The sequence below is a fragment of the Egretta garzetta genome, unplaced genomic scaffold (genome assembly GCF_000687185.1).
Source record: "Egretta garzetta isolate BGI_Z169 unplaced genomic scaffold, ASM68718v1 scaffold61, whole genome shotgun sequence".
NCBI classification, from domain to species: domain Eukaryota; kingdom Metazoa; phylum Chordata; class Aves; order Pelecaniformes; family Ardeidae; genus Egretta; species Egretta garzetta.
In genome coordinates, this window is record NW_009258620.1 from 897,567 (window position 1) to 917,949 (window position 20,383).

The following is a 20,383-nucleotide window of genomic DNA, read 5'->3' on the forward strand; positions in this document are numbered from 1 at the left end:
ACTTCTCTGGTTTCCCAGTTAGTGTGGTGGCAAGTTTCTGAAGACTTATATTAAGAGTAAAAAAGGCTGAAAATAATTAGGAAAGAGGAAAACCCATTTTGGTTGTAACTGGAATTGCATTTTTAAGATTCATCTGGAAAAATCTTTATGATCTTTGAATTTGATAAACTGATCAAAAAACTGCCTCCCCTTCCCTCCCCCAGAAGTGCAAGTAAAGACTTTTTTGGTCCAGCCTTCTGAGGCTGGAGGTAACAGTCTTAAGGTAATAGGTGATGGTCAATGTAATAACTGAGCAGGCCTGATGCAAAAAGCCTTGCTGCCTTTTCCAGATTTATTCTTGACCAGAAACTGTTCTTCCTGTGAATTCTCACGGTGTACTCAGGCAACTTTCTCCCTGGTGCCAAGTTCTCTGCAGGTCTGGGTGGAACACACTGAAAAGAGGGATCTTCTACACCAAGATCTGCAACTTCTCTTAAAGGTCTTGCAGATCCTTCATACTCTTTAGTTGTAGCTGACTACCACTGAATAATATTCAATTTCACAAATAACCTTTTGAAGGCTTTTTCTGAAGAAGGTTCTCCAGCTACGGTGAGGGATGCATCACACCTATCATGCCTGTACATTACGAAGTTCAACTGCATTTTGCAGAGGCCTCTGTGTTGCTGCATACCAGAAACACGAACATACTCGAGCTGTCCAGTCCACCTGTCATTCACATGTGCTCTCCCCAGAACAGGTGAAGTAAAACAGGCAAATTGTACATCTCCCAGAAAATCCTTTTGCCGCCATGTGATGAAACGTTTCTCTCAATCTGCCTGGTCATTCTTATGGACTCTATATAAATTACTGTCACTTTCAAGATAAAATTATTCAAAATGTAAACAGTAGATTTCTCCCATTTGTATTGGCTCCCAAATTCTTAATTTGATGTATTTTCTTAGGTCAGCTTCATAGGAAAAAAGGGAAGGCTTCTGTAGGTTTCAAAACAATACTAACAACAACAGCCAAATTCACAGGAGTAACAGAACTACCTACTCAAAACAGAAATAAGTTACTATAGTAACATTTTCTGTAATAATTAACAGAAGAACTCTACAAATTCAACTACATTAAATGCTACTGGAGAGAAATTACAAAGCCAGGCAACACACACGAATATAATTAGTGCTCTGCATTTAAAAACAGAAGTCCATAAATAATTCAGCCATCTAAGTTTTCTCTAACTTGGTAGATTACACTCAGAACTGAAAAATCCCCACACAGATGCTTACTGCTGCAATACAAGCGTCAGCACAAGATATTTACTTCCTGAGGAACAGCATTTGTGCGCAATTAGAAGAAACTTATTTCTGGTACGTCATAGGTCATAAGTAAAAACTACAGTTGTAATTTAGATGTTAAGACTCAGATTTCTAGTTTAATGCTCTACAGAGTTGCAGAGGACATAAGATTGTACTAAGACAGACTTGCAATTCAGGAATATAAGTATACAAGTATGGGAAACCTTCTGATTATATTTAGCAGGAAGGGAAGCTTATGCCAGATTAACTGCAACACGTTTATACAGAGTAAATAACTTGAATTAGCCTTTAACCTGAAAGTCTTACCACCACAGCAGTGGAGACAAAAATCTATCATGTAGTCAAATTTGTAGTAGCATACACACCAACATTCTAATTCTAAAATTTATATTCAGTTAAAAAAAAGCCAAAGCTACAATCTCCATAATCTAACAAAAAAAAAAACAAAACACCCACCCAGGTAGGCATAATGTAAGTGAAAAGTAGTTGCCACTGACTTATATTACCAACACGGGCAGGAAACCCGGTTTTAGGCCAGGACATCTCATTATGCTTGGCACAAAGTAAACGACAAAAAGGTGATCAGTCACAGAAAAATTCTGCATTCCAGGTTTAAAACAAGAGCATGTTGAGCACAGATGGAGACAAGAGGAAATCATGAAACCGTAACTGAATAGTGAATCTCAATACATCAACATCCCATCAGTCATCAGGTCTTAGAAAGCATCATGAAATGGAAGTTGTAAGGAAGACAAAATTAGGTCCTCCCAACCAAGACTGGCAGCATGAAAGAAACAGCAAAATGAATATTTAAAGGTTGAAGTGGGGTGGTAAAATTGTCATTATGAGTCAGTCATAGCTATGCATTAACATTTCAACAGCAAGGCATTCAACTGGATGTTAAACGTCAGACTGCCTCTTTCATGTTATACTCAGTAAAGCACAGAAACACTCTTAAATAAACCCCATAGTGAACTTGCAGCCTTTAACTTGAGAAAATGAGTGAGAAATACATTGGTACGGCTCTAGAAAAAAAAACCCTTACTGCTTCTGTAGACAGCAACAGAAGCCATGGCTTTCCAGTTCTTTTTTCAGCAGATAATGGATAAACACCATAAAAACAGGTACTAGGATAAGAATAGACTTCATGTACTGAAATAATCAAAAAAAGTTGTTTTGGTACTTCCCTGAATGCTCTTAAGCCATCCTATGTGCAGAGTGAGTAATCTAAAGTGTTCTTAGCTGTGCCACACACAGCTCAGATGACTAACACTAGGAAAAAATAATGTTTATGATCTATGTGTTCACTTTACCATTATTTATTTTTCCATTTAACACAAGCTTCACACAGGAAAAAGTTTTAGTCAGCATTAGACTCTTGTTTCCTTGTGTGTCAACTTGAAAAGATTTGGAAAAGCTTTTAAGTCAAAATATATTCTACTCATCACCTGCATTTCAAAGAAAATTCTAATAATTAAAAAAAGGTTTCCAAATATTTTTTGATTTTCTCCTGAATATATTTCCCAACACTCTTACTAGAAGTTTAGCTTAAAATTTAGCTGACGTTTTAGATCCTCCTGAACAGCACTGTCCTAATCATAAGACAGAACAGCACAACCACCTAAGTCTTTCCATTTTTTTAAATAGGTATTTAATATCAAAGCTTTCAGCCAAAAAAAATACGGTAAAAAAATTCAAAAGCCAAACCAGCTTGTGTTGACCAAGTACCACCAATTCCCATTAAGAGTTTCTTATAAACAATACAAACCTAGTCTTCTCTCTCTTTCCCCCTCTCTCAAAAACTCCACAAGAGATCAGAAACCCTGCAGCACACGATGCTTCCGCTCTACCGCAAACTCAAGCAAGTTGCATTACAGCACTACCAGGTAGCTAACAGAACAAAAAATAACACTCAGGCTGAAGGGAGAACACAAAACAGTGGATGTCTGACAAAATTAAAGACAGCCTTCATTGTATGAATAATTTTGTAACACCAGGTATTTTAAAAGACTGGCTCCTTACGTAGTGAATGTCTTCTCTGAAGCGTGTTAACAATGCAGGCCTGAACAGCAGGCTTTAAAGTAAAAATGTAATCGTGCAGTTTTCCCTCCTCCTCTGAACCTCTTTCACATTATTACAGGCACTGCGGCCTGCCTGTTTCTACGCTTCCTGCAGATTTCCTAGGACTATGAAAATACCATGTGCATATTTTTTTCACTGCTCAACTAGGTATTAGAAAATGTAACACTGATAAGGCAGTGTTCCTGGCTTAATTGTTTTATTGCTCAGGTGTCAGAGAACATACCATCATTTCTGTGACGAAGCCAGAAGTAGGCACAATAACTAAGTAGCAGAAGCTTTTAAAAAAACGACAATCTCAATAAAATTTTATGCCTGCCAAACCACTGAAATGCAAGTCATCTACTCTACCATGAACTAAAAACTTCTCTCACACTAACAGTAATAAAGAAAACCTGAAGGTAAAAATCAGAGAGTCATTTTAAATAACCACACAGCTTTCAAGCCACATCCTTAAAAAAGACCCTGAACCTACTCAGGCCTACTCATGATACTGAACCGTTACCTACCTGAATAATCCTACCGATTTTAAAAGTTATATAATTTATAAATTCAATCTTCTTTTTTTTTTTTTTTTAAATGTACTACAAGTCAACTACAAATACTTCACGTATCTGAAACACCTCATCTTCCATGGTTGTATCTAAACTGGTTTCATAACACTTTTCCCAGTCTGTTGGCTGTGTTAATCAACTACTAACCTTCCTGCCAAGGCAGAAAGGTTTCTAATCAACAAGAGAAATGAAGTACTGGGATAGCATTCCAGTATGCTGTCTTTGCAAGTCCACACTTCCTTTTTCAATAGAGCTTGAAATGTTTACTAATAGGCCTATATGAAATGACCACCCAGAAGAGTAAGGCACTCTATTCTGATACTGGACTACTATGCAGTCTTTCACACTACAATTGCAGGCATGTTGTGTAAACGCTGGGTCAATTTTATAGCAGCAGAACCCAGTGCATGAGTTTGCAGAATCTACGAATAGGAACCAAGGAATAAATGGTTCCACCAATGCTTTGAGATGTGTTTTAAATTGTTCTCTAAAATTCATCCTATTTTAAAAGTGATAGCCACAATTGTAACCATTCTTAAGAGTTTGGAAGCAAGCCATTTTCGCTCATGAAATAAAGCTTGTTTCCATTATGTTGTGTCACCTGGAGAAAGCAAAATATCTTTTACATGTATAGGTTTGAATTTCACTGGTTTTAATGGGGTTGTTACACACATACACACAATTAATAAACTAAAAGAATCTATTCCTTTTGAACACACATATAAAATAGAAGTATTTTTACCAGATCCCAGTCTATGCTGCGGAAAAACGTATGAGACTTGATATCAGAAAATCCTGTCTGTGGCTGACAACCAAGCCTTTCTTTGGGATCCTGTGGGAAACAGAAACTCATATTACATACTCTAAGCCAGTTACAGTCCATGTTTGTCAAAAGCCCACATACATGACTCCAGCATTCCCTATTACTATGCAGACTGCTGCTAAAATACACATATTATGGCTATCAAGGGATTTTTGTTCTTTTTTCTTTTTCTAAATTAATTTTGCTTGAAATTTCATTTTTAAACAATATTTTACAACTTCTGAAAATTTAAAGAATCTTGATTTATTTAGTACTGTATAATTCATATCCTTTTCCCCATTAAAAATTACAATGGTTCTACAGATTTCAATCAACTTAATTAAATGAGTAGCAAGTATTACAGAAACGTTTATAAACAAGCCAATAGTTATTTTTTTCCACTAGGTGCAGGCTTTTAAATCAAGTCTGTCCTGTGGAATTCCCTCGGTAAATTAGCAGCTAAGAAGTGGGGTTTTTTTAACAAACAGGATACCAAGGTTTTATAGATTTTCTTAATAGTAAGCAGATTAACTTCTTAACTGTATTGCTTTCAACAGGAAGCTCTGACTTCCAGATCTTAGATGCTAAAAATAAAGAGAATGTTATTTACCTTGTTTAAAAATCCTTTTAACACATGGGAAGCCTTGACAGATAGAAACCTTGGAATCCGGATTGGCTTCTCAAGAATAACTGTTACAGGTTTAAAAACAGCAATATTGTTTTTTTGTTTTATGACATTGACCATGAGTTCAATACAAACACTATATTATTTAAATATGTTACCATTTGGAAAATGGGAAGATACAATAATTATTTAAAATAATGCAAACAAAAGCAGCTACAGTAATTTAAAGTGCTGTTATACTGACATTTCAAGATTTCCTGAAAGAAATGTTAGCTTCATTGTCTTTTCCTATCGTTTGTAATATAAACAGGAAATAAAACTTCTTCAGTGTCTTTAGTATACAGAAAAGTGAGATTTTAAACAGTAACTGATTTAATATTAGGCTTGTCAAGACAACCATGGCAGATTCTATTACGTAATTGCAGTAACTAAAGTATGGTTCTGCTTATTAGGGAGTAGGCAACTTTACAATTCCCCAAACTGTTACAGAGTTTCTATTGTCATAAATATGGCATTACTACTTTTGTTTAGATAAATTCATGCATCACTGTTCCTGAAGGGTAAAACTAAAAAGCCCCATAGTTACACTAATTTCATCAGAAGTAAAAGAAGAAAAATTAGAAGCTATCTGGAGCAAAACTACAGGTTGATATGTTTCTGTCAAGAAAGATCCTCCCATTCTCATGTAGCACTGTATTTTAAACTTCATTCTTGAGTCCTGTGGACTGACTTCTAACAAAGATACCATTCCATTCAATATCTGTCTGTTATTTCTGAACTGTGGACATTTAAAAAAAATATTTTATAGTCTGAAGACGGCTTCCTAATTGCAGACCATTTTATCCGTGTTCAACAACATAAATTCCTGGGATGAAGAACTGGAAATATTGGGTCCCTCTATATACAGTAAATCTACAGGCAGCTATGGGATAACAATGGAAAAGGAAAACCTAACTGTCCTACTGGAACTGCTAATTTTCATTATTTCTCCCCCAAGAAAGAAAAACATAACAAATTACCTTGAAAGAGGTAATCTTCAGTGTTCATGTCTGGATTGTCAGTAATAATATCAAACGGAGACCTTCCTGCCATCATTTCAAACATCAACACACCAAGAGCCCACCAGTCCACACTGAACCCTGTAAATATTCAGAGCAGGTTTTCAGCCAGGACTCCTTGAATTCAGGTCTTCTCTCTCATGCAAATGAAGATTAATGGCCTAATTCTACAAAGTACTGAAGTTCTCTACTTTCACTGGAGCCGGGCATCATGAATTACACTATCACCGGATGAGATTTCAGAGTTTTCTGAATTAGGATTACAAAGGTAATTGGTATAGGAGTTTGTAGGTATCTGCCACACAGCAATGCTTCAATGAAAATTGGTATTCAAGCTGAAAATCTTCAGATTTTTTTTTTTTTAAAAGAAGTTGAACATTATAATGTAACTAAATGACAGATTCAACCTATTGATCAGATCAGTTCATGAACACCACCACTGGCTAAAAAGACTATTACACTTTTGACTTCTGCGTGAGCAATAGATTTTTATTACAGCATTCTATAGCCTTGTCTGGAGGACAATAGTAGCTGGGATGTCAAGTTCTTCAGGGAGTGCACTTGGGTTTGCCACAGTATCATTTAATAGTTATTTTTCAGGGAAAGTACGATTTAAAAGCAGCTGAAATGAGTGATTGCAAGAGACAAACAAAAATAACCTTCTCATTTCAGAACAAATTGAACTGTACAACAAGCATTCAATTTTCTCAACATATAATGGCACAAAAATGCGGAAATCTAAAAATAATTGTATTTGAACCAACCTACAAGTAGAACTTTGCTTTGTGATTTATTAGAACTACAAATTGTTTAGTCAAGTCACAGCTTACCATACTCTTCTCCTCTGAGGATCTCTGGTGCAATATAATTTGGTGTCCCACAGAAAGTGCTTGTAGTGTCACCAGGGCCCAAACCTTCCTACATGCATAAATCATTTCATAAATTAAAAGCTGACCTCCTTTTCTGGTAATTTCCCTTAATTAGACTTATAAAGCCAAGTCCAAAGACCTTCCTTTTAAAAAGGCAATGCTAGAGCAAAAGAAATACTCATAGTGCTTAAAGCTGGCTTATGACTTTACAGCTTATCTTCAGCAAATTCATTAAAATTGAGTCACAACACATCTGTAACAACATTTTGCTTACTATTTACAGATACATTTCCAAAAATTTCAGATCAATTCCTTTTCAAATAGGTGTTGGGGAAAAAAACTGGGTTTAGGAATGAAGGAATCAAACTTTAACGTATCTGCTGCATTCCAAGTGAAGCCCCACAACCTGTGCCTTTTGATAGTAGAGAAACATTCCAGTCCAGCATTCTTAGAAATTGGTGCAATATTTATTCTATAGAGGGAATGAGACAAGCTCGCTAAATCACCTCTCGGTGCCAAAGATTGCAGCCCAAGACCTGAGATACTAGAGAGCCCCTGTTGGTTAATAATCTGTGCAGCCCAGCCACAGAGAATGATGGGCACAATCCATATTCACAGGAGCACAGTTACTAAGAGATCGAAAAGACCCCTTTAAAAACATACTTGTCAAAGATAAATTTTCTAACTTGGGTCACATAGGAAACTGGACTAGATAAACGAAATTACCTTGGCCAACAGGCCAAACAGCTTGAAATAGACAACGTAAAAAATTAAAAATGTGGCTCTAATCTTCAACAGTCATTTTTCCAGAATAAAGTTCCTATTCCACAAGCAAATTCTGGGCTCAGTAACACTAGTGTTAACATAACTTTCCTTGGTTTTCTCTATCACTGGAGGCAGTATTTGACTTAAAAGCATAACCAGAAATATGCTACGGAATGACAATGTGACAAAAGAAAATTAAGAAAAATCCTACCTTGCACATGCCATAATCTGTTAATTTGATATGGCCCTCTGCATCTAAAAGAACATTGTCTAGTTTTAAATCTCTGTAGATTATGCCTCTTTCATGGAGGAAGTTTAGAGCAATACAAATTTCAGCAGCATAAAACCTGAAATTAAAAAGCAGAAAATTCATATTAGCATTAAGATTTTACAAAAGCTAGTGCAATTAAAAAAATCTGTTCTTAAACCAGCACTTTACAGTCAGCTTTTCCCTACCAACAGTACACCAAAAAGAAGCTACACTTATTCATTAAGGACACTGATCTCATATTGTAAAACCATTCCTTAAATTGAATATGGGAAATTATTTTTTCATTCTACTAATTTAGAAAATATTTATTCTTTACCCTACAGATTTTTTCTGATAATTCCAAGTATGACACAGATCTGTATTTTCAGCTTATTAAGTTACAATGAGACTTTTTGTAGTACAAAGCCATGTGAAATAGATTTTTCTTCTCCCACCAATAGCATATTAATTTAAACTAAGACCACAATAAGTAGAACAGTTACACCTTCTATCAACAGATCAAAGAAGCACTACCTAAATATGAAGCAATAAAAAAAAGTAAATAGGAATAACTGCTACTACTTATGAAATGCTTGCTTGTTTTCTTTAAATACATATACTCCACAAAAATAAAATTAGCATTTCTTCCCAGGGCAGGACATTCTGAACTTAAGAACCAATTCTTTCATTCTTTCTTTCCTCTTCATATTCTTTTACGGAATAAAGTTTGGAAAGCATTTCATACAACATGAAACCACTACAACACAAAAACCCCACTTAACTCCGTTAGTGAAATACCTTGCATGTTCCTCAGGAAGTTTTCTTTGCCGTTGCATATGAAACATAAGATCTCCGCCATTTACATACTCTATGACAAGAAACAATCTGAAAGTATATAACACAATTAATGGATTCCAAGGAAATTCTCAAGACGAAAAACTATTCTTATCCTTCCAATTTGAGCCATTTTCACTTCCACTCTTGAATTACACTTAGATTTCTTACAATTACGGAAACTACTTAAGAGAACAAAGGAGCGTACTTATTTGATCCATACTATGTAGGATCACATCCTTTATTTAAATGCCAGACTAAATGTAGAGGAGAGGCAGCTGCATACAACAGGCTACAGTTTAGTGTGAAACTTGCAGAACTATGGAAACAGTACAGAAGACAACAGCATTTCCCAATATAATGAGGTACTCACTTGGTGACAGATGTAAAAAAAATAAAGCCCTAAGCATGTAATGATATATAGACTTCTTTTAAAACTACTTAGAAAGAATAGCAAATTCATGGAAGTATGCTAGATGATGACACATGGCAAAAACGAAAGTTTATCTAAAAAAGGTAAAATTATCATTAATTTGAAAGACAAAACAACAGTAACATGACTATCTCTATTCAAAGGTGTTGATTCTTTTAACTTTCATGGGAAAAAAATCATAGTATAAAATTTGATCAGTGAGCATACTGCTTTGAATAACATCTGATCAACCAAAAAAACCAAGCCTGCCTGAAAAAAATGCTGATTTAAAATAAAGGTTTTAAGATTAAAAAATACTTTAAAAGATGCATCAAGATTTACCCTGATACAATAATTAAATTGTTATTCTGCTTGGCTAAATATTGTTCTTTTTTAATAGCCAAGCTGCAGCATCAGATCTGAAGAGCTTTGTAGACGAAATGTAGTTTATATACACCTAAGTCAACAAGATTTCTGCATGGGCAAAACTCTGAAAATTCTCATTTCTGTTTTTGATATAGCTTTGCCACTAGAAGGTCACCATCTTTTAACAATTAGTTCATCATTAACAATAATTAATATCTGGCACTATTACAGAGATCGATATGTTTTATAGCATTTATGATATTAAATACATAACTATGAAGCTTGCTGCTTGTGCTGCTTCAGTTCCTGAAAAGCTCAAACAGATCTATTGAAAGCAAGAGGACATAAGACTCACTTAGAGCAATGTAACCCAAATTCACTTGTGAAAAAATGTAATTTTTATCTAAATAGCATATGACACAATCTTTTTTCCAACTAATTACGTGATCTAGCACATTATTAATATACACATACACGACTATTTCTATTAAACCCTAAGAGCATCACTGAACTCTTCCTGATACAGTTCCTAGAAGACAAAAAACCCATTCTGCTTCATTTCTATCGATAGACTGAGACTAAAGAATTTGAGGACTGAGTCTCAATTCACATATGTCCAGTATTTATCAGAGATGAAAACTAAATCTGGTGAGCTAGCAGGACAGACAATGAAATCCCACCTTCCCTTGACTTTGCCAAGACCTTTATCTGTAGATGAATGTGAATTAAAAAGAAAGCATAACGGACCCACTTCTGTTACTCCCTACGTAGCATATTCCCTAAACAGAAGATCTGGGCACAGAAAGGCTGCAGCGTCAAGGCTTATTAGTTCCTCTGTAGAACAAGTTTTTGAAACAGTCTTCTCAAAACAAACAAGAGAAAAGTCAGTAGGGGAAAGAAATATAGGTGGAATCAGCCATATAAAAAGACTTCTATTACAGTTTGCAGGAAAGGTTTCATCCTTGGGAAAATATGATCCAGGCAATGCTGCCAAGGTCAGAGAGACCTACAGGATAGAAACACGCTGAGTGAGTTTCTTATGAAGGTTGCGGCTCTCCCAGGAGGCAGTCTTTCCTTAGACACCTAGTTTTCCATGAGTTGAAAACTCCTTTCCATATATTCACACACTGGAAAACATTCCATTTGGGAAAATACAAGCTCCAGTCTCTCAGAACATTCCAACTGGTAACAATTAAAGATGATTTTTTTTTTTTTCAGTTGAAAAGAATTCTTCATTTGAAACACTTAAACTGTTAAAAACTTAAAAGGTAAACCAGGAAAAATTATTGGACACAACCCAGCTTGCAAGTCATTCAGTGGCCTCCCCCCAAGAATAAAACCACTAAACTAAAATTAAATAAACAATAAAATGGATAACAATGCCATGAGTATTTTATTACAGCATTCCTGGTATTTTTTTTACTTCCAACTTTCCTGTCCTATTTAGAAGCTTCCAATGCTTTATCACCACTCAGAACATGTAAAGTTGCTTGGGTCAAGTCACGTTCAAGCACAGAAGTGTGTGCATACTGATAGTCCTCGCTGGTTTTAGAAGAATTTACTCAAACCCCAATGGTTTTGCAGGATGGAGGACTCAGATTGTTGCCATCCTTGGCAAATGCTTATCTGGCAATTCTGGGCAAGCCCAATACACATATTTTATTAGGATAATACAACAAGGATCGCTAGTATCTGAAACAATGTAAACAGCTACATTTAGCAACCATTAGCATCTTTACGTACACATTTCTTTTATCTTAAAAAATTATTTAAAATTAAATTTAAGAGAAAGAACATGTTCCTTTGGAACCTTCCCCCTCCCCTCCCCCCCCATTAGTACACTTAGACACAAACTATTCTCATATTACAACTTGTATTCTTTGGGCAGTTAACACAATCTGATGTTGATGAATTTATTCACTTGAAATCAGTTACGTGCTTCTCTTTGTTCCTGTAATGAGGTCATAAATGTGATTTTATAATATTACAGCTATAACCAAATTGTGAATTGATGACATTACGGCTATATCCTGATCTAGTTAGCGGTGTCCCTGCTCCTGCAGGGGGGTTGGACTAGATGACCTCTAGGGGTCCCTTCCAACCCAAAACATTCTATGATTCGATGATATCCATGGCAAATCACTGAAGTTACAAACAAAAAACCTATAGTTTCACTGCAAGGTGAAGCTAGGCTGGAAAAACAGGACTCCTAAAGATACAAGCTTTGACTACATTCAGCATGGTGGGTTTTTTTCTATTTCTGCTTCTCAACTACGTGAGCATAACTACGAATGTGGCATGGCAAAGAATCTTCCTATTGCTGACTTCAGCCTTTTTCTTGTTTCCAATATTTATAAGAAACCTCATTCTCGATACTTCACCCTGCCTGACAGCCTTAATTTTTATATTAGATGTTCAATACTACTTAGGATTTGATGAGAAGTTGTTTGTGAATGTTGGCCTAACTTAAGGGCCTTTCACAACAGTTTGTTAGTTGTCTAAAGATTCCCACCCCCACCCCCCCTGGTCTGCAAGACAAATTTCTTTTGGTCAAATCCGTAGTCAGTCACCTTTGGAGATCATTCTTTCTCCTTGCTCCAAAATACTCCCTAGCACACATACCTTCAGAAGACTCCTCCTTTTTACTTCCTTTATCTTAGCTATGCTTTCCCTGCCAGGAAAATGCTATTTCCTATGACTATAACCATTAAGGGGCTAAAAGTTTGGCGACTGAAGAAATGGTACAGTGCACGCCTTCGTATTTTAAAAATTGATACTACACATTGTAATGAACAAGTGATTATTCTTAAAGATAAATGACTAGATAATCCATGAAAGCTTCTTAAAACTGTATGCGCTCTACACTACATGCCATTCAAGTAAGCCGGAGAGAATGATTTTTGTCTTCTGATTATAATACATATGGCACTAGGCATTATACAAGTGTATCACTAAACAGGTGCCTGTGACAACAAAAAAAACCCAAACCACAAACCCCACACACATCCAAATCCCCCAGTGACATCCATAAGCATGGGCATGCTTATGGACATTCTCCTTGATTTTCTTCATATTCCAATTGAAAAATAAGAAGCAAATAATCCACTTCGGATTGTGCACACAAGGACAAAACCCTAGTGTTTCAAAGTAGCTAAGAGTTTATTAAGCAATTTTCAAATGAAATCGCATACTTCATCAATATGTGCTAAGGGCTCCTAAGTCTTATATAAGTAAAAAATACTTCATAGACATGTAGGTTTTCAAGTTATTATATAAAACTACTACTACTGAGCAGCCCAACTCTTACGCTATTTTGAAGAACTGAGAACTACAGTTGGGCCCTCTGAGCAGCTCTGTTTTACCCTGGTACCATCCTCCTATTCCTGAAGCCGCACGGCCTGTGCTCGGGAAGACAGCACACAGCTCCTCCTCATCCTCATTCATCTTCTCCCTTCAGACCCAGACCTGGAAAACTCCGCCTTTTTCTCCACACCACACTGGCAAAGCTACCCCGCTAGAACTGGCTTTGTGGTAGCAGTGAATCCCTGACAATATTAATGCTTCCTTCCAAAAATTATTGACTATGTGATGGCAGTGGTTACGTTTGCTTTATGAGAAGCAGTTAGTACAATGATCAAGATTTGCAAAACAAAATAATTTCAGATCTTTCTTACCGACTTGTTGTTTGAAAGCATGAATGTAAACCAACTAGGAATGGGTTACTGGATGCCTGTTCAAACACATGTTTCTCTGTCTGTACCCAATCAATATCCTGAAATAGAGTAATTGAACAATCAGAACTCCTGCTGGATAACCACCATGGGTATTCCCAGAAAAGAAATTGTGAACATCTATGCTCCCTTACATATATCGTCATTGTTACATATGTTCTTCAGAAAGACAAAATCCCCTAAAATCTGGAGGAAATTATAAAACATTTTAATTCAATTACATATTCAGAAGTTTCTTAACCATTTAGAAAAGTCTGCACAAAATTTAAGCCATTTAAAATACCGTACATCTGCAATATTTGATATGCTGCTCATAGAAATAAATTCAGTTATCTTAGATAAATGATCCTAAGGCTGAAGCAACTCATGCCAGTAACACAAGCAATGTGCATCTCCAGTTTTTAAAAGGTTCAAATAAACTGAACTTCATTTTCTCATCTGAAATTCAAAATTAATTCAATGAAGCTACAAAAACCTGATTCATTTGTCCATCCAAAATCATTCTTAAAAGTATCACAGACTACCTTTAATATTTCAACAGGGAGAAGTCCTGAATACCCAGTGTAATACCATAAAATAAAAACCTACCAAAATTTGAATGATGCTAGCATAGCACTGCAAAATTCAGATCTGTAATAACAAAGTATTTCATCATTTTTCATAGAACCATACAAAATGTAAACCTTATGGACAACTGGTTTTCGCAGTAGATATTCACTCTTCATGCAATACACCGATCATGTCCCACCCTGCAAACACTCAGTACCCTGCCAACAAACCTGAAATGTAATTGTTCTAAAAATTCTCCATTTCCAACAGGTACTTCCAGCTTTCCAACCAATCCGGAGACAACAAAGACAGACACTGAGAAACCAGGCCTCCCTGTCAAGGATAGTTAGTGAAACTAAAGTCTCAAAGGAAATCAAGAAACATCACCATCAAATTAAATAAATCCATAAGGTTTTGTGTTCAGACACTCCTGAAGACAGAACACCTTGGAAGGGTAAACCTGGGTCCAACCCTGAGCCAAAAATCCAGTTTGGAATAAAACAATAAACACATCCATTTCTTCTTGGTTTTACTGAATGAGCTTCTCTTTAAACAAACCCCTTTGTTATTGCACTTGTATACTAGTACATTAGTATTATACTAGTGCACTACTGTTAACAAGAATAAGCTTAGAAAAATTTAATAGCAGAAGCCCAGGCATTCCATTTACTTCAATCTCATTTAGAAAAGAACCTTTACTTCTCTCCAATACCAACCACTACCTGGAAAGCACTAGCTGATTTAAACATATTGATACTTGCTATGCAATTGATTTTCTTTCTCCATGGAACACTTACAAGGTGAAATTTCCATTACTTGCAATATCTCATGCGTTCACAGAATTCAGTGACTTTCCTATCAATTCTCAGAATTTCATTATACAGCCTATCTTATAGAAAAGAAAAACCAATTAGCTCAATCTTCTATGTAATTATCTATGAGACACACTATTCAAGGAAGACTTTTCTCATCTGCCTCTGATTCTCAAGAACAACTGCATAACTCATTCTTTAGCTTCTACCTTCTTGGAAAACCATGTTAGAAAGGAAACAGTAAATTAACCACAGAACAGTCTAATCTTTGGTGTTTCTTTTTATGACCAAATAGATGAACAAGCCAAAGTGTCTTAGAAGAACTTTAGAACTTTACTCTCCTAACCCCAGCCTGTGGAATAATGACAAAAATGGCAGCCAGAGAAACTGATTGAAACTACCAACACAAATAGTACTTAAACCAATGTGGTTTGGTTTTTTTCCCCCCAACATCCTACTTTCAAGAAATCCAGCCTTCCTAACAGCATAAAATTAACATAACATCATCAGCTTAAAAATTGCATTCCATTTGAAAAATTCACTTTCTATTGTAAGAACAGCTATATAAGAAATTCCCTTTGAGGTGAGACCGATTGTCCATCTCTTATCTTATGAAGAGTTTGGGATTCCACCCATAAGGATGACACAGTAATTCTTTACTCTTCAAATATTTAATGGTGTCATACTTTATGCACCCCATCCTGCACACTGCCGCTCCTGCCTAAGCATGTCACACTGCAGCGTTCCAACGAAGCTGGTAGCCTGACAACACTTGCTATCGTGCTGTCGGGTCTCTCGGCTGTTTTATCAGGGCTGGGGTCTGACCACATGCATTCCAGTTACCCCATTCCCTGTGCCGTTATTTAACATGGCAGGTTCCAGTCTAATGGCATTGCAGGTAGTTCAAATCTGCCTTCCTTGCTTGCTCTGAGTGGTTCATCACGTTTACAAAAAAAATGGAATGGATATAACATCTGCACCTTTCAAGAAATGTGAATGCTATAGGAAAAAGACGGAGGGTTGGGTTTTTTCTTCCTCCCCCGACCCCAATCTTGTGCAACTGAGATCCTGCATTAAAAAAATTCAAGAGGATTTTGAAAATAATGGAGAAATGCAGCACCGATTTCTGTGGCAGACAGATTTTTTTTTTTTTACATGCCAGTTAAACCATAGCGACCTCAGAGGTAGTAGCATAATTTTTTTAAACACGTGGAAAAAAGATATTCCAGAGTACTGTGTCACTTACACATAAGCTCTATAATCATAACTGTAAGAACACAGTTTCAGCTCCTATTTTGAAATACAGACAATACTTTGCACCTATATTCATATGCCTTGGAAAACATCTTTGTTTTCTTTCAAAATTAAGTGCCTAAGTTCCACCCTTTTTATATTATCACTTACAGATTAGCACATCCAGTTTGGAGTATTTTTCATGTGCAGTCTAATGTAGGTTAGAACATAGGTTCTGTAATAATTGTTACTGTTATTTTAATAAGGGACATTTCTCTCAGATTTAATCTTGGTGCTTCATGCAGACAGTTGATGACAGATGAGTTCAAAAGTCAGTAAAACTTCTGTTACAGAAATGTTGCCTAAAACCTTGCTGTTTTCTTAGTTGAATGTTTTTTGTTAAAGCATACTAAGTTTTTACAATATATAATGGAATGCAATTAACACAGACTTTTACCTCATCATCATGGACCAATTCTTTTTTCACAACTTTCATAGCATAAATTTGATCATTCTTTTTTAACCGAACTAAAAGAACTTTGGCGTAACTTCCGCGTCCAATAACTCTGATTAAATCAAAGTCCTGTAGTCCAAGCCCCTGAGAAATCTTAATTCCATCCATTCCATCAATGACTGGTTTGATATCCTGTATAAAAAGAAACAGATGCTAGAAACAGAAGATATTTTCATAACAAGTAACTGATAAGCAAAGAGGTCTTCAACCACTGGACAGAATTTGCTGAGTTTGCTGGCCATCGCCACTGGCACACAGATCTGAATGGCTGAGTGTAACACGTTTGTTTAGAAATGTTTGGTTGGTATTGGGTTTGCTCTTGCTAAAAGTTACTGTGTTATACAAGGCAGTAGTTCGTTCAATGAAACATTTAATATTCCCTTCTGGAAAACAGAAGGCAATGCCTTGAGAAAGGAAATTTTATTCAAATTCTTGAACTGCAGGCCATATAGAATTATCCTTTGCACTAACTGAAGAGCATCTTTCACATTCTGACAGGTATGGTAATACAAATTAATAATGGCTGTCTAAAAAGAGGACAGATAAGGAAACAGTGACTTGCTAATGAATATACCTGTCTCGGTTTCAGTTTAGGCACCAGCTGTCTGTATCAAGTTCATTACAGTTGTAATGAAAATGAAGATTTCTAATGTGTGCCTGGGAACATAGAGGAGCACATGCCAGCTTCTCAAATGTGAGAATTTGCAGGAAATACTCCACTACAAAGATTTTTATTTTAAAATTCATTATTTAAACAGCTAAATTTTATTTTGAATGTGTGCTGGAATTAGATGTAAACATGTGAGACTGAAGATCAAGCAGTTGAACTAGACAAGTGCAGCATGTACTTTGACATTTCATGTTTTACCAATATATACAATGCTTTGACATACTTTGTAGCCTATTTTTATCTGACCTCATACTACTGTACTTGTAGACAGATCAGCATTCTGCTGAACTATGGACAGTATTTATATAAAGAATCTTGATCTAGGATTGACTGCTATTAGAAGAGATTGCTCTGAGCTTAAAGATTGTAGTTAAAGCTCGCAGAATGCCACTTCCTCTCTGTAGGATATCTTAAATTAAATTTTAGTCCAGCTCAAAAGCAAGGTGGGAAAATCAGAGTAGCAGAATTCAGGGCAAACAGCACCTACCAAAATTTAAACACAAACAGTATCTACCTGAACACTAACCACAGCAGAAGTCAGCAATTCTAGATAGCAATTAAAATTCTCTGACCTGTTTTAAATGTATACCCTTCCATCTCTGAATTTGAGATAAAATATAAAGACATGTGACCGAAAATAAGACAGTCACTTACCCAAGAGCAGGAACTACTCAAGTGTGAAATAATGGTAGTGACAAGTATTGTAGTGGAGGTAGAGGAAAAAAAAGGTGCATGCTTGTGAGAAGTGGGTTAACAAACTAACTGCTAGTGTTCTGCAGAGTGCATCCTATTTATTAAATATGCCAGAAGCATTTTTAAAAGAGAAGTCTTGAAGCGCTTTAGAATTAAAGCATATTAGGATTTTTCAAACTGCTTTAAGGGAATAACATTCTTGGGATGCAGAGATTGTGTCAGACCATCTACAAAAGAGCTTTAAAACAGAGTTTAAGTGTATGTTATTCTACTTGTATTTCCACAGGAGCTGTCTATAAATTATAGGTGGTACTTATATGAAACATCTCAGAGAGCTTGATAGTTAATGTATTATCGGACTGAACCAACTTTCATAATGATAGCCTGTAGAAGTAGCCTGAGGGTGATAAAGGGTGTACATCCATTAGAGAGAGCAGACAAGACAATGTCAAAGCCACCATTTGTTGCAAGGACCGATAAAGTCAAACCCTCTGTTAAATCACTGTTGTTCCAACATGAATGGAAGAGAGGAAAAAAAAAAGGTCTCTCTCACATCACGACTGGGATAACAAGGGCTGTATACAGAAGAAATCTGAAAAATCCAACAAAAATGCTTAAAAAAAAAAATCAACTTTCAGAAAGAAAACAGATTTTAAAAAGTGGCAGAAAAAAGTAGGACAAATAATTAGCTATTTTATGACAAGTTGTTATGATTAAAAGTCTGTAAGTGTGAATTACAAAAGTATTTTTAAAGCATACCTCAGAGTCATCTTTAATGTCATGTTTCCTGTTCGAAGAAATGTAGGGAACTGGAAAAGAAATCAAACAAGTAGTGTGGTTATTAAAGCCCTCATTAGAAATAATTTTAAAAATTGATCAATGGAAAGTTGATTTAGTAGCTGAGGGTCAGCAGTTTGCTTTAATTACTACGGGACAGTTGATCAAGTTTTTCCACTTTATTCTTGTAATCCTGACAGCAGATCCTAAGGGCACTGCAGAAACAACCAACTCTGAGACGTAAGAAATTGATCAATGAACCTTTGAGCTCATAATAGTTTCTGACAAAAGCCAGAGTAATTTGGGAGAATGGGGATGATAAATGGGCCCTTAAAACAAGACAGGCTAAACCACCAAAAATATTAACCTAGAAGGAGTACTCCAAATGGCACAAAATTAAGAAATACTTAAAGTCTGAGGGTGCAGTTAGATTAGCATTATAGCCTGGATCTGAAGTGCAGGGTTTTTTTTCGTTTTAAAAAGTAAATCTACTGTTCCAATCACTCCGTGCTTAAGTTCAAATTCTGGAATGGTTTCAGAGCACATGAATTTAGGATGAAACCTGACCAAATTACATGCTTCAGAAGTACATTTACTGTAACTGAGTCCCTAATGAGCATTTACTCCATGGGACTGAACCAGAACTAATCCAAAGTAAGCTTTAAAAAAAAAGCCAAACAGGTAGCAGTGGAAACTGGGCCTCCAAGTGGGGCAACACATTAATTCCAACTTAATAAGAAAGTACTCACTTCCATCAGTTTCTTCTGAAGGGAGGTCAACTTCATCATTTTTATCATCTAACTGAGGCTCCTGGGAAGGCATGACCGAATCCTTGCAAAATACATAAGTTATATAGGAAAACAACACTGGTTTATGGAGTCCCTTTTTAAGTGAGTATGCCTTGCCATACAACTACAATACACAATTTGTATCTTCCTGAATGAAAACTGGATTTTGTAGAAAGTATTTCCAAATATTAATATTTTGTAATGCATTGTAAAAGCAGCCTATGAAAAGTCTAAAGACTGTATCAACTGTTCTCTGCAACTACAACATATGTTTAGATGTCTTAAGATTAGTACATTTTATTGCAAAGTTCAAACTTTAATTCTATTTAAGACTTCTGAGTCTGTTTCACACAGAACTGCAAAGTAAACACTTCAGCACGTTACACTCTCAATTTAGAGCACTGGCATATTCCTTTCCTGTTTAAAAAGCATGAATTGTTACTCATTATGCAAGGTTATCACATAAATCAGGAAAGATCACAATACCAAATAGTTTTATAGTACATTTAGACCCTGGTCTCATTTACAACTCATAGTGAGACATGTAGGACTATTCTGGACAGGCTGGAGAGGTGGGCCTGTGTGAACCTCATGAGGTTCAACAAGGCCAAGTGCAAGGTCCTGCACCTGGGCCGGGGTAAACCCCGGTATCCATACAGGCTGGGGGAAGAAAGGATCGAGAGCAGCCCTGCCCAGAGGGA

General features: G+C 36.1%; 1 protein-coding gene across 1 annotated transcript in view; it reads right to left on the reverse strand.

Moving 5' to 3' along the window:
• PRKCZ (protein kinase C zeta) overlaps positions 1–20,383 on the reverse strand; it is a 67,130-nt gene that overhangs the window by 8,644 nt on the left and 38,103 nt on the right. Inside the window, exons 7-16 of the mRNA XM_009648121.2 lie at positions 19,644–19,725; positions 18,877–18,926; positions 16,698–16,886; positions 13,590–13,687; positions 9,102–9,188; positions 8,265–8,400; positions 7,250–7,337; positions 6,381–6,500; positions 5,347–5,426; positions 4,677–4,766 (exon numbers count right to left, since the gene is read on the reverse strand). Coding sequence (XP_009646416.1) covers positions 4,677–4,766; positions 5,347–5,426; positions 6,381–6,500; positions 7,250–7,337; positions 8,265–8,400; positions 9,102–9,188; positions 13,590–13,687; positions 16,698–16,886; positions 18,877–18,926; positions 19,644–19,725 — 1,020 coding nt within the window. The remainder of the gene's footprint in view (positions 1–4,676; positions 4,767–5,346; positions 5,427–6,380; positions 6,501–7,249; positions 7,338–8,264; positions 8,401–9,101; positions 9,189–13,589; positions 13,688–16,697; positions 16,887–18,876; positions 18,927–19,643; positions 19,726–20,383) is intronic.